This window comes from Lobosporangium transversale (genome assembly GCF_002105155.1).
Source record: "Lobosporangium transversale strain NRRL 3116 chromosome Unknown BCR41scaffold_3, whole genome shotgun sequence".
NCBI lineage: Eukaryota > Fungi > Mortierellomycota > Mortierellomycetes > Mortierellales > Mortierellaceae > Lobosporangium > Lobosporangium transversale.
The window spans coordinates 1342152-1356486 of NW_019028981.1; the positions used below are offsets into that span (position 1 = coordinate 1342152).

The 14335-nt window shown below is 40.9% G+C and overlaps 5 protein-coding genes across 5 annotated transcripts; 3 read left to right on the forward strand and 2 right to left on the reverse strand.

Moving 5' to 3' along the window:
- Positions 1–328: 328 nt before the first annotated feature.
- BCR41DRAFT_331686 (armadillo-type protein) lies at positions 329–5301 on the forward strand. The gene is made up of 9 exons (XM_022021810.1): positions 329–652; positions 1189–1247; positions 1935–2033; positions 2148–2225; positions 2330–2530; positions 2642–2944; positions 3110–4549; positions 4662–4758; positions 4859–5301. The coding sequence occupies exons 1-9, from the start codon at positions 610–612 to the stop codon at positions 5131–5133; spliced, it is 2595 nt and encodes an 864-aa protein (XP_021885646.1). The 5' UTR covers positions 329–609; the 3' UTR covers positions 5134–5301.
- A 572-nt stretch (positions 5302–5873) lies between these two features.
- Positions 5874–6889, forward strand: BCR41DRAFT_317684 (hypothetical protein). The gene is made up of 2 exons (XM_022021288.1): positions 5874–6132; positions 6319–6889. Exons 1-2 carry the CDS (start codon positions 5932–5934, stop codon positions 6847–6849), a joined length of 732 nt encoding a protein of 243 aa, XP_021885647.1. The 5' UTR covers positions 5874–5931; the 3' UTR covers positions 6850–6889.
- A 247-nt stretch (positions 6890–7136) lies between these two features.
- Positions 7137–9442, forward strand: BCR41DRAFT_346281 (dehydrogenase E1 component). Its single transcript, XM_022022852.1, has 5 exons — positions 7137–7454; positions 7606–7800; positions 8073–8252; positions 8377–8696; positions 8796–9442. Exons 1-5 carry the CDS (start codon positions 7380–7382, stop codon positions 9346–9348), a joined length of 1323 nt encoding a protein of 440 aa, XP_021885648.1. The 5' UTR covers positions 7137–7379; the 3' UTR covers positions 9349–9442.
- A 155-nt stretch (positions 9443–9597) lies between these two features.
- On the reverse strand, positions 9598–11006 carry BCR41DRAFT_299429 (ubiquitin--protein ligase molybdopterin-converting factor; the record flags this gene model as incomplete). The annotated part of the gene is made up of 3 exons (XM_022020521.1): positions 9598–10229; positions 10344–10748; positions 10901–11006. The coding sequence occupies 3 exons, from the start codon at positions 11004–11006 to the stop codon at positions 9598–9600; spliced, it is 1143 nt and encodes a 380-aa protein (XP_021885649.1).
- Positions 11007–12076: 1070 nt separating this feature from the next.
- BCR41DRAFT_367486 (hypothetical protein) lies at positions 12077–12682 on the reverse strand (the record flags this gene model as incomplete). Its single annotated transcript, XM_022026305.1, has 1 exon — positions 12077–12682. One exon carries the CDS (start codon positions 12680–12682, stop codon positions 12077–12079), a length of 606 nt encoding a protein of 201 aa, XP_021885650.1.
- Between the last annotated feature and the right edge of the window lie 1653 nt (positions 12683–14335).

Below are 14335 nucleotides of genomic sequence, written 5' to 3' on the forward strand. Positions count from 1 at the left end.
CTCATTGCGCTATACTCGGGTGCATTAATGCACGGAAAAAAAAAAGCTTGTGCGTAAATGCCGATGGCGCGCAAAATGGGGGTCATGTTGTCCAACAGGATAATATACACGTATACACATCACACGGGTACCGAGTAATTAAAGCTATAAATGCGCACCCTTGGACCAGGCTTTTCTTCCTTTTCTTTTTAGTTCTTTCTGCATGACTGTGTTGTGTATCAGTGTTTTACATTTACCTATAATCATTAAAAGATGGATTCAGAATAAATCGCGCCCAAAAAATTTTTTATTTTGACTCTTTTTAATGCTCTCTGCCTTTTTTTTTTCTCTGCTCTTTCCCCCCTTTTTGACTTTTTTATTCTGCCCGTTTCCGCGTGCTTCTTTTTTTTTTATTGCCTTTTATTGTAGCTTCCTCAAAATCACTCTCCGTCCATTGCTCCCCTGCACAAACTAAGGGACATACACTACACCCTTTTATTTTATCTTATTTTTTATTTTTATTTTTTATTTTTTATTTTTTGTCTCTTTGTCTTCGAGCTCTTTGTCTCATTTTCCCTTCCCCTCCCTCTCCTCCACTGCATATCCCTATTATTCTCTTCGTCTCACGTCATGGCTTCCATCGGAGAGATCCTCTTGAACACCCTCTCACAAGGTAAGCATATGGGATCCACTACATGATCTTTTTTTTTTGCCACCATGTCGCAGACATCCTTCATTGCAAAGAGCTTCTTGCTCATTTCCAAGGGACCTGCACTGCCAATCATGAATAAAGCAAAGATGTATATGTAAAAATAAAAAAAAAAGGCGTGCAATAGGAGCAACGTTCTTCAATGCTGTTTGTAATATGGCGGGAGACGTGCCAATTTAATTTTGCTACTCCAAGCTGACAAGGCTATGATGACCCTATAGACAACAAAAGCGTAATTCCATATTCGTTTACTCTTGCTCTGTCATCTGATGTTCAGATGTCCATAGAGTAAAAACGTGGCAAATGGAGAGCATCAGGTCTTTTTTTTTTACGATGGCGCTTTGTTGTTATTGTTTAATTGTTGCTGCACTATGCAGCAATCTCTTTTGTAATCCAACTGTGGATGCATACAACACCTGTGCTCTTAAAAAAGAAACTTCTCATCATTCACTGACGCATACATCCCACCTTCCAATCCTTTTTTTGTTTTGCCAAAATAGATCAACAGATCCGTGAAGCCGCAACCACTCAACTCGAGACAGCAGCCAGCGAAGATTTTGTATGTCATATCGCTATTATTATCTTTTCTTTTGTTTATCTTCTTGGGTCCACGCCACTACATTCTTGCTGGCGTTGCAGCATATTTTTTTTGTGTGGTGAACCCTTTGCATGATGTGTTGTCTTCAAGTGTGGTCTTTGAGAGGAGGATGGATTCTTCAATAGGATGTGGCAGGATGCAACAGGACCACATCTGTCGTGATATACGCTTGCTGCGACAACAAACTCGCCACCAACTTTCCTCATACAATATTTATTAGAAAACGTGGCATTTCAAGGACAATTCTGTGGAAGGAAATACAATACCTGTGGAGCCATAGTTGCTTCGGGATGACAGTGTTCAATGTCGATGTAACCTTTTCTGTTATAGTCTTACCAAAAGCTAAACGCCCATAGAAATACTTGGATGGTGGCAGTATCAAATGCGATAATAGTATTAGTGTTTAATCGCGTGTAGATTTGGGCATTCAAAGTTATCGGATGAAGAGAAGGATTGAGGGGATGAATTAGACTTTCAATGTTTAACCCCTTGAAGCGCCTGCATCTATCTTTTGATTTATTTGTGCCGTCTTGAACAAGGGAAACATGGTACCGTTAAGAGTACAGAACAGACCAGCTGACGCTTTCTTTTTTGTTTTTATCTTCTTTCCAACTTTGTACATATGTGGGATATTACGCCGCTGAATAGAAACAATATGTGGTCATGTTGTGCCAAGAGCTCGGCAATGAGCAAAGTCAAGCCCGTATCCCTGCTGGTTTGGCTCTCAAAAACGCATTGACAACAAGGGTAAGCCAATTGGAGAATAGATCATGTGTGTCACTTGACTCTGTTAAAATCCTAATGCATATCCAGATAACGGTTCTTAACATTGCATTGATTTGTACATGTCAATATCTTTAGGAAGTTATTCGTCGTAATGAAATCTCTGCTCGATGGTTGGGTATTGATGAATCTACAAGAAGCCAGATCAAAACCTTGGTAAGCCTTTTTTTTTATTTTAATTTTGTTAATCATAATTTGATGCATGACGACGTCATTTTAGCTTGTATCTAATAAATGAGCTCTCTATTGCACGTTAATAGGTCTTGACTACGCTTGGTACTCCTGATCTTCGTGCCGGTCTTGTCGCAGCTCAAGTTGTAGCAGCCATTGCTACTATTGAACTCCCAGTTCAGCAATGGGAGGATGTTATTCGCCTTATGCTTCAGAATCTCCAGACCACTGACAACACCAATCTGAAACAATGCACCCTTCGAGCTATTGGATACATCTGCGAAACGATTGTAAGTACTAATTATATTTTGATAATACGTTTTTTTTTTATTATGTCTTTATTTTTTTTTCGAAAGAAAAACTTCTAACATGCAAAAACGTCGCTGTATCATATTTAATAGCCCCGCAAAATCCTGACATCGCAATCCAATAGCATTTTGACAGCGGTTGTTCAGGGTGCACGCAAAGATGAACCAAATGAGGCTGTTCGTTTGGCTGCCATCGGTGCCTTGTACAATTCATTGGAGTTTGTTGAGGAGAATTTCAAGAGAGAGGGCGAACGTAATTACATCATGCAAGTGGTCTGTGAGGCTACTCAGAGCCAGGATGTTCAAGTTCAAATTGCATCGTATGAGTGCTTGGTGCGCATTATGCAGCTCTATTATGAATACATGCCATATTATATGCAACAGGCCCTCTTTGGAGTAAGTTTAAATTAACACATTTAGATCTGCTGCGTTTATCCCATTAACTTTTTTTTTTTTTTTATTTTTTTTTTTTATTTTTATTTTTTATTTTATAAAGTGCTTGTTTTGATGTATCAATCGACTAACGCATCCTATGACTCTATCAAATAATTTAATTTCTAGCTTACTGTCCAGGGTATGAAGCATGAAAACGAGCGTGTTGCTCTGCAGGCTGTCGAATTCTGGTCAACCGTCTGTGAGGAGGAGATTGATTTGGAAAATGCCAAAATGGATGCTCTTGAGAATGGAGTAGTGCCTGATACGACCAACTATTACTTTGCTAGGGCCGCCTTGTCCGAAACTTTGCCTGTTCTCTTGCAATTGATGGCCAGGCAGGATGAGGACGATGAAGAGGATGACTGGAACCTTTCTATGGCCGCAGGAACCTGTTTGTCTTTGACTGCACAGTGTGTTGGTAATATTATTGTCGCCCCTGTTATTCATTTCGTTGAAGCCAACATCAAGAGTAGCGAATGGCAGTACCGTGAAGCATCCGTCATGGCCTTTGGTTCTATCCTCGAAGGTCCAGGACATGATCTGCTGATCCCCCCTGTATCACAGGCGCTTCCTTTCCTGATTGAAATGATGAGGGATCCCGTGATCAAGGTCAAAGATACTACCGCTTGGGCTTTGGGACGTGTTTCACAGTCTTTAGTAGAATGTATTAAACCCGATGTCCACCTTCACCCCCTCATTGACGCTCTCATCCGTGGATTGGGCGATTCAAACAGAATTGTCTCAAACTGCTGCTTGTCTTTGATGAACCTAGCGGAGCAACTGGAGGGAGAACAGGGTCCTGATTCGCCTACCAGTCTCATGTCGCCATTTTTTGATAGTATCATTACAGCTTTGCTGCAGATCACTGACCGAAATACCAACGAGGCATTCTCTCGCACCTCTGCTTACGAAGCCATTTCAATCTTGATCAGTCATAGTGCCAAGGACAACTTCCCCGCTATTTCGCAATTGACCTTGACGATCTTGGACCGCCTGGAACAGAGCATCGCTGTTCAGAATCAAATTGTTGGAGTCGATGAGCGTAACGCTCACAGTGAGTTGCAATCCAACATTTGCAGTGTGTTGACCAACATCATTCGTCGTGTTGGAGGAGCGATTTCTCCCATGGCTGACCGTATCATGACCGCGTTGTTACAGTTGTTGACTGCTGCTTCAAGACAATCTACTATTGTGGAAGATACATTTTTGGCTGTCGGTGCTCTGACTACTGCTTTGGAGGCTGAGTTTAGCCGCTACTTGGATTCTTTTGCCCCATTCTTGTTCACTGCCCTTCAGAATCATGAGGAGTACCAGCTGTGCTCAATTGCTGTTGGTTTGATTGGAGATATCTGCCGCGGTTTGGGTGCACAGTCAGCTTCCTATTGTGATAGCTTTATGACGACTCTTTTGCAAAACTTACAGAGCCCTGTATTGCACCGCGCTGTTAAGCCAGCCATTCTTTCATGCTTTGGAGATATTGCATTGGCTATTGAGGGTCAGTTTGCTAACTACCTTGATGTAACCATGAGTGTCCTTGCACAGGCTTGTAACATTACTGCTGGATCCGTAAGTGTATTAGAAACTCGTGTTTTATTTTATTTTTATTTTTATTTTACTTCTGATAATATTAACAATCTTTTTATTCTTTTTTTTATTTATTGCGCGCGAATATAAATAGACTGATTATGACATGATTGATTATGTGAACCAACTTCGTGAGGGTATTGTGGATGCCTATGTTGGAATCGTTCAAGGGTTGAAGAGTAGTGGACAATGTAAGTAAAAAAGATTTTAAAATCAGTGGTGAATTAAGATGTAGGGTGTTTACATACTGGCATTAACTCAACTTTGTGCGTGCTATATTTTGTAATCTAGCTGCTCTTCTGGCGCCTCATCTTCGTCATGTGTTTGAGTTCCTCTGCGCAGTCTACAATGATCCTGAGCGCTCGGATACGCTCTTGCGCAACATGATTGGACTGATTGGTGATTTAGCGGACTCGTTCCCTGGTGGAGATATTCGTGACTTCCTTGTAGCGGAATGGATTGGTCAATGCTTAAAGGAGGGCCGCAGCAGTCGCCAACACTCTGTTACGACTAAAGAGGTTGCACGCTGGGCAAAGGAGATGGTCAAGCGTGCTACTGCCATGTAAAGATTTCATCCCAAAGGAATTGCAATCACCAGAACGACCTTTTTTTTCCCGCTTTCCTTTAATCGTACGCTCGCTTTTTGTATTGCAATGATGAATTCCATCTCTTTCTTTCTTTCTTTACTACTTCACCACTGTACTTTTCCTCCTTTTCATACTCTCTCTTTCCATCACAAAAAAAAAAAAAAAAAAAAAAAAAAGATAAAAAAAGAAAAAAGAAAAAATTTATGAAGAGATGCTGATAGAGCGCATCTTTTTCCATTTTACCCCCCTTTCCCTTTTTTATCCTTTTTTTTTTCTTCAATTGTAGCAAGCTCCTTTTCCCATTTGTTCATACACACTTTCTGCTTTATTTTAGGTCGTTCTTTCGTTTCATTCCTTTCTCTTCCTTTTTTTCCTTTTATCTTTTCGTTCATTCATTTGTTTATAGATCGACCTTTTACATTTTCTTTTCAGCAAGTATTACTTCGCCCCACTCCCATTTTCTTATTTCCCCATCTTCCCATTTTTTCTTCTCTTTCCATTCTCCCCATTTCCCTTTTCTTCCTATTTCTTTTGTTGGAAAATAAATAAAAAACGCAAAAACAAAAAGTAATCGTTCTTATTTTGGGATTGTATGGGCCCAGCGCCACCAATTGCTTCTTTTGAAATGTCGGTTGTGTGTACCTGAATTCAATCCAAACTATTTTGCAGTCACACATAAACAATGCGCTTTTTTTTTTTTTTTGTTCTTACAACTTACAAGAACATCATTTATTTATTTATTCATCTCATTTCATTATTCATCTCGGATTATTCAGCATGGTTTCGTTTGTGTGTGATACTTGCCAGGAGACGGTTAAGAAGCCGAAGTTGGACCAACACTTTAACCGTTGTCCATATGCACAATTTTCTTGTATTGACTGCTCGGTTTCATTTCAAGGTACAGAGTACCGGACCCATACATCATGTATCAGTGAAGCTGAGAAGTATCAAAAGTCTTTGTACCGAGGACCCAAAAAGGTAAAATAAAAAAGAAAAACATATTTTATCGAGCATTGATGCATTGATAGTTACTCTCTTCCTAATGGTGATTGTAGAAGAAAAACAAAAACACTAATATATATACACACACTTTTATACATATATATATAAATATATGAATGATCTATTTTTTTTTTTTTTTTTTTTTTTTCCTTGGAAATGTAGGGAGGTCATCAAAACAATGGACAAAAGAATAGCAACAACAGTAACAATAGCAACGACAAAGGAAATAACCAAAAGAGTCGATCTGAATTAACTGTTACGTCAATAACTGTGTCTACGTCATCTACTCTGATCAAGCCCGATGGAGATGTACCGTTGTCGATAGTAGAGGAGATGAAGCAGAAGAACAAGCGTAAAGCTGAAGAGCCTGCAGAGGACGAATCGCCAGCCAAGAAGGACAAGAAGGACAAGAAGGACAAGAAGGAAAAAGAGGACGAGAAGGAGAAGGAGAAGGAAAAGAAAGAGAAGAAGGAGAAGGAGAAGAAGGAGAAGAAGGAGAAGAAGGAGAAGAAGGAGAAGGAGAATAAGAAGGAAAAGGCTGAAAAGAAAGAGGACAAGGACGGCAAGCCTGAAAAAGAAAAGAAGGAGAAGAAGGAAAAGAAGGAGAAAGAGGATAAAGCGGACAAGACTGACAAAGCGGACAAAAAGGAGAAGAAGGACAAGAAGAAGGACAAGAAGAAGGATAAGAACTAAAATAGACTATATATCCTCCCATAATCTGTTTTGTGCGGACTTAATAGAATTGTTTTCCATTGCATAAAAAAAATGATAGATTGTACCATGATGGGATGGCGAGGCAGGCATTCAATTTGTAAAGTGAATGATCTGTGCAGCCTTGTATATCTGTATTTGCGTGTGTGTGTGTTTTTTTACGCGTATGTCGTTTTGTGAGCAGGAAGGCTATTACATCGCACGTGCTGCACTGAACATCGCATTTACTTTCCCACGGCCCCTCATTTTTTTCCCACATCCCTCTCTCATTTTTTTACTTCTCCGCTATTTTCTATTTCATCCTTTTCTCCCCCATTCCACTCCACACTCTTCTCTTTCTTTCTCTTCTCATCATCATCTCTATTCTAGCATCTCTTCATTTGGTTGTGCAAGTGGTTCATTCCTCATCTGTACATAACAACCTCTTACCTCCTCTTCTGCTCCACTCTCCTCTCTTTTATTCCCTCTTTCCTATTTTCTCCTTCTAAACCCCTCCAATTGCTCAACGCATAATGTTTGCAAGGATCCCCGCCAGAGCTGTCGCTAGGGCTATCCCCTCCAGAACACTTGCTGCCACATCCGTCAAGGTGCGTAAATATAGTTTAATAGCCCTCCCCATCTCTTTTCACTTTATAGATAATTACTCTTACCTTGCAAGCAAGCATATAGCCAACCTATTGAATGTATATACACTTTCTTTTTATTTTATTTTTTTATTTTTATACATACAACTATTAGGCATTCGCAACATCTGCTGTGTCAAAGGATATTTCTGCTACTTCTAAGAAGGATCGAATCAAGGTCAACTTCCCTGGTGCACTTGACAGTCATTTCTCACAGAAGCTCGAGATCCGCGAGAGGATGGAGCCCATTGACACATTCCGTGTAATGGACACAGATGGAAAGGTCCTTGATCCCTCTTTGGAACCTGATGTAAGTTTTGTTTATCAATTCGATTTTTATTCTTTATTTTTTATATTATGATTTAGAGTTTGAGACGCTATTGCAAAAAGGCCAAGAATGTGTGGGAAAAATCCGAGGCATTTTTTTGTTTTTTTTGTTTTAATGATCATTCTCTCTCTGTAGACATCATAATACCCAGACCAATTCGCTTTATATATACACATTTATACCTTTAATTCATACTAAATGATATCCTATTCTGAATACACTTTTGTTTCTTGTACATCCTGTATAACTCTCAGGTCACTGAAGAGTTTGCTATCAAGATCTACAAGGACATGTTGACCCTCAACAATGTGGACTTGATCTTGTATGAAGCCCAGCGTCAGGGACGTATCAGTTTCTACATGACCAATGCTGGAGAGGAGGCTTATATTGGAAGTGCCGCTGCTTTGGATCCTGAGGATGAAATCTTCGGACAGGTAATAAGAATTGAACACACTTTGTAGATATTTGTTTATTCGCCTCTCCTTTTTCGCCCTGCTTCCTTTCCCCATTTTGATTTTGGCTTTTGTTTGCTTCTTTCTTTCTTTCTTTTTATTGTAGTATCGTGAAGCTGGAACATTGCTGTACCGTGGATTCACTTTGGATCAATTCATGAATCAATGTTACTCTAATGACTTGGACCTTGGTAAAGGCAGACAGATGCCAGTTCACTTTGGATGCAAGGCTCTTCATTTCCAGACTATTTCTTCCCCCTTGGCGACTCAATTGCCTCAGGCTTCGGGCGCTGCCTATGCGATCAAGCGTTCTGGTCGTAAGAACTGTGTCATGTGCTACTTTGGAGAGGGTGCTGCCTCTGAGGGTGATTTCCATGCTGCCTTGAACATTGCGGCCACCACCTCTTGCCCCGTCATCTTTTTCTGGTAATTTTTATTTTTATTTTTATTTTTTAATTTTGTCTAATCGTTTTTTGTCCTTTCCTGACTATATCTAATCTCCTTTTATTTTCTTTATTGTATTAGCCGCAACAATGGTTTCGCCATTTCGACACCTGCAAATGAGCAGTACAAGGGTGATGGTATTGCTAGCCGTGGTGTTGGTTACGGTATGCACACGATCCGTGTGGATGGTAACGATGTCTGGGCAGTTTATAAGGCTACACAGGAAGCTCGCAAGATTGCAGTCGAACAACACAAGCCTGTTTTGATTGAAGCCATGACATACCGTGTGGGTCATCACTCGACCTCAGATGATTCCTCTGCTTACCGTTCCAAGAAGGAGGTTGAGGATTGGAAGCGTCATGATAACCCGATTGTGAGGATGCGTAAATGGTTGGAGAACAAGGGTTGGTGGGACGAGACCAAGGAATCGAGCCACAAGTCATTTGCTCGGTCACAGGTCTTGAAGAGCTTTGCGGCGGCCGAGAAGCGCAAGAAGCCTCCAGTGTCAGAGATGTTTAATGATGTCTATGACAAGTTGACACCCAATTTAATCGAGCAGAAAAAGGAACTTGAAGAGTTGATCAAGAAGTATCCAGATCATTATGATACTTCCAACTATGCTCCTGAGAAGTAAAACATTGACAAAAAGGGAAAGGTGAATGGGTGCAAATACCTGTTCAAGAGGGGAGAGAAGATCATTTATACAGCTATTTCGAATTGACTTCCATTTTATTATTATTATTATTATTATTATTATTATTATTATTATTATTATTATTTGTTTCCAATAAACATTAATAGACATTCCTAAAATCCCTCACCATTGCGTTTTACATCTTCTCTTATTTCTCTCTTTTTTTTTTTTTCTCTAGTTCTTTATTCCCTAACGAAGACGACTGATTTCTGCTTCTTCTCTAAACTTGGCTTCCACATAATCGACGACCTCGTCACCATAAGCTTCTCTAAGATCAGCATCGGGGGCCAACATGTCATGTTTAACCATTTCCCCTTTGGTCATCACGACCACATTCTGTAGACTCAGAGGCTCAGTTCGTTTCCAACGACAGAGACCAACCTTGTGAGTACTCTGAGAGAGCACACTCTTACCTCGGAAGATCTCCTCTAGAACATAACCAATATCTCGACGATCCAAAGCAATGGTCTCGATGGACTTGTCTATTCTCTTTTCTCTAACAGTGAGCTCTCGATGGAGTCTTAGATAGAGGGAATCTCGTAACTTGATGGGTAAAGGATCCATGGGCCAATCTGCGAGCTTGCAGACAATAAATGTGGCCATCGACATCCCAAACATGGCCGGTAGAGGACCCAAGACCGGTAAGATACGAGAACGGAAATCGGGAAGAGCTGAATATTCATCTGCTTCTTGAGCCTGTGTCTCATCTAAGGGGAGGAGTCTCACATGATGGGGCTTTTCAGTCGAATAGACCACCTCGATTCCAGTATCGACCCCCATTTTCTTGATCCTGCGACGTACAGCTCTTGCAAGCGGATCCTCTAGTAAAAGAAATGTATATATTCATATATATAAGAAAAGGGATTCATATCATCTTAATACTTGAATACCATTCACTTTTTTTTTTTTTTTTTTTTTTTTTTTTTTTGCTTTACCTAAGGTTTCAGAGATATCACTGATCTGAATACGAGAAGGATCTGCCTTTGCGCCTGCGCCCATAGAGCTGATGACGGGTAATTTATGGTCATAACAAAACTTGAGGAGGGCCAATTTGGTATTAATATTATCGATAGCATCGATCACATAATCCGGGTTTCCCGAGAGCAAGTCCTCAGCATTGTCTTCTTGAAACAAATCCACACGAGCATCGATATCACACCAAGGTGCAATCAATTCAAACGCTCTTTTCATGGAGAGGACCTTGGGGGTGCCCACATCCCCCTGGACCGCGGTTGCATGTCGATTCAGAGATGAAAGAGAGACTTGATCGAAATCAATGAGACGGATCTTGCCAACTCCACTTCGGATCAACATATTGGCTGCCCAGCTTCCGACTCCACCTTTTTGATGGAAATTATTATTATTATTATTATTATTATTCCGTGTTAGGAGGATGGAAAAGAGAAATAAATATCTTGGTCAATGATATGTTTCAACTCTGTATCTGGATCCATGCACATTTTCGCTTTCATTTTTTTTTCTTTTCTTTTACCTGCGCCAACAATGATGACAAAAGAATTGCGCAACTTTTCAATCCCGTCCTTTCCCAGGAATGCAAGATTATTTGAAAGTTGTTCCTTAATCAGATCTTCATCCATTAGGCCTTGTTGGGATAATCTATCCCTCAATTGCTGTTGTTGTCGTTGTTGTTGTTGTGATGAGGACATTTCTTTTCCTGTTCCTCCTGTTGTTGTTGTAGTATTTTCCTGACGATGATAAGAAGATGAGAAATAGGTCGAGGACCTCATAAAGGAACCCTCCTCATTCTCGTTATCATGACCGTGAAATGCCGGGGGTGGAGGGATTGATTTCCGAAGTTCGTCTTTTAGTTGTCGAACACGACGTTTCTGTTGAGATCCTTGAACACCCAAGATGATGCTTGCGGTGGTGAAAGAGGCTGCAGCCGCTACAAGAGCAAACTTGGTAGCTTGAGAATTGAGAATAGTTCCTGAAGAGGCTGAAAGTTTCTCTAGAAACGAAGACGACGCCGACGTTGACGACATTCTTTTCTTTTCTTTTTTCTTTTTCTTTTTCTTTTTTTTTTGTTTGTTCGTTTGTTTGTTTGTTGTCGTTGGTTTTGGTGTTTCCTTCTTTCCTTTCCTGTTTATTCCTTGAGTTTATTTCAAGTCAAGAAACGGAAAAAACAAGAAAAAAAAAATACAACTTTTGTTGCTTGTTTTTTTGTTGTTGAGAGAGAATGAATGAATGGTCAATGAATGAAAAAGAAGAACTGGCTGGTCTGCTATAACGAGTTGTAATGGATCACAGTCACATCATTAACATTCGTTGTTTACGCATGTTCACCCGAAATAAAGTTTCGTGGAATGCCCTTCCCTTTTTTCATAAGCGCGCCACATGTGCCTGCTTGAACAAACCACTTGAATATGAAGACAAAAAAAAAAAAAAAAGAGTATTTTTATTGGAATGTGCTTTGCAGGTATGAATGTCGTTGAGGTCGCGTTGGAAACGTGGTATATCCAGATCCACCGCCCAAAGTGCTATCCATCAAGATGTATCAATGTAAAAGAGACATACTCAAAGTGAAAGAACATGCGTAAATAAAGAGACGATTGCGATTCTTCATAAAATGCAAGTGTTGGTCCAAAGGAGGACGTTTAAAAAATATTTAATCTGCCATTGAAATCCTAAAAAACCATGAAAAATCATGCTAAAGGGCCAAATCGCTTTGTTTAAGCTCACCAAAGCATATGTGCCTGACTTCCGGATATTCAAGAGCCTTGAGCTTGTGGTTTGGTAATCCATGTTTCCCGGAAGCACCTTCGCCAAAATCACCCCTTCCACAAATGTAGATAACCTTGAAGTCTTTGCGGAGAATTCCGTCCTTTTTGACTTCAAATCTCTTCCTGATACCTCTTCCGATCAAAATTGCTTCGTGGAACCCACCAAATGCAGCGTCCAGATATTCCTCGATTTGATTCTTGGCACCAGGTCCTTTGTCAAAAGCAAGCTCAATCATTGCTGATTCCTTATCATAAGTTTTAAAGTCTCTGACCGACACTTGAATGAACCTGTAGCCTTGGATGAAACTAAACCGCTCATAACCTACATAACAACGCACTAGAATACCCATGCCATCTCTACCAAGCATTCTGGGAGGTTTCTGCATTAGTTCGTATCCTGTGGCTCCCAGATCCACGTCCAATGGATTTTCACCTGCAAGGTTTGTCGTTTGGAGTACCAATCCAGGGCTACGAATAAGTTGCTGAAACAAGACATCCTCAAATCCTGCGCCATCCAGGTTTTTTCGATACATTTCGGGTAAAGGACATGTTTTGTATAAGTCCAAAAGTGCAGCCTTAGCTGCTGGAGTAGTTGGACTGTACGATAATGAATCTTTATACTCGTGTCCATATACTAATCCATAGTCAAGGAAGCAGCAATCAAATGACGCATGAGGTCGATATTTTCCAGGCAGGAAAATCTTTGCAAGCGCGAGGCGGGATCCATCCTGTGAACTAGGTGGAAGCTTCCTGTAATGGTTTTCTATAGCGGAATAAAGTTCATCACGTCGGCGATTGTTGAATAGCTGTAGTTTCTCCTTAACATCCTCAACCGTGAGGGGGCCCGCTCCAATCTCTTTTTTCTTTGTTTGTAACATTTCAATCTCTTTTATAAAATTAACGAACTCGCGTGGCATATAGTTGGGGATGCTTGCGATTCCACCTTTTAGCAAATATATAGGATTGCGAACAGATATATCAAGCCTCCTTACAGTTGTTTCCAGTAACTTATTGAATACTTGTAGCGACAACGGACCAACATGAATGAGGCATTCTGGTGCATCTAACTTAAGATAAGATCTCTCAAGTGCTGCATTATTTATGAAGACTGCTCGCGCATTTGCCTCGTTCCAAAAGCTGAAAGAGTCTAAAAGCTCCAAATTCAGAAGCCATGAGGCTGCAGCAAGCTTGCCTTCTGAGGACATAGCACCGTGTTTGTCGACAACGAGGAGTGTTTCTCGACCCTTTTACTGGAGTAGGCGACCCAATATATAGCCGGCGCATGTAACTGGAACAAGATTCACAATAGGCTGCAATGTGCCTCCGAAATCAACCAGTTCAGAGAGCTCCCGTGATCTTAGAATGTCTTGATTGAGGGCCAGAAGCGTTGACAGATTGCGGTTGATGCCTGCTCTGAGGTTTCAGTATTACTAGGGGCTTCCGCGTCAGCAATGTAAAGGACTGGCCATCCATGCGCGTATGCCTTGGCGGCAAGGAACCATGCGATATGCGACTTTTCGACACCCGTCGGACCCGATATGCATTTTTGTTTTGGACGTCGACTTTTACTCGTAAGCTCTTTCCATAAATCCATCATCTGCTCAGTCACAAAGAATTCATGGCCCTGATATCCCTCCCCAAAGGACTTTGGGGTTTGACCAAGATTCATTGCTGTAATTTGATCTCCAGCTTCTACCTTCAATAGCGTAGAGAAATCCGTGCGCGGCTTTGGTTTGAAGTCGTTGCTCTCGAGCATAGCTCTTATAATACGAGGCTGCGGCACGTTAACAATAATGTGAATGCAACCATTTGCTGCACCATCTGGAAAATAAGTGTGGAGCTTTTCACGCTCCTCACCGAGCAACACAAGCGATTTTTCAGGTAGGTTCTCCAATTCTTCCTCCTTTACACCGCCAGGGACAAGGCTGAGAGAGATATCCTTCGGCTTGGTGGAAGGCGATGTGGTAATTTTGGGATAGATGGCATTCTTTAGGAGACCGACTATTTTGCTGGAAAGGATCTTTACTGGGAAAGATGTTATTTCCCCTCCGACAATGCAATTTAGCTCCAGCCATTTGGGTGAAGGAGAGGCTCCTGTCTCTAAAGCCGAGATGGCGCGCTTTTTTTTTGTTTTTGGGGTTGATGCTCGGTTTGTCCGTTTTGTTTATTGGGTGTGGAGATCTTCC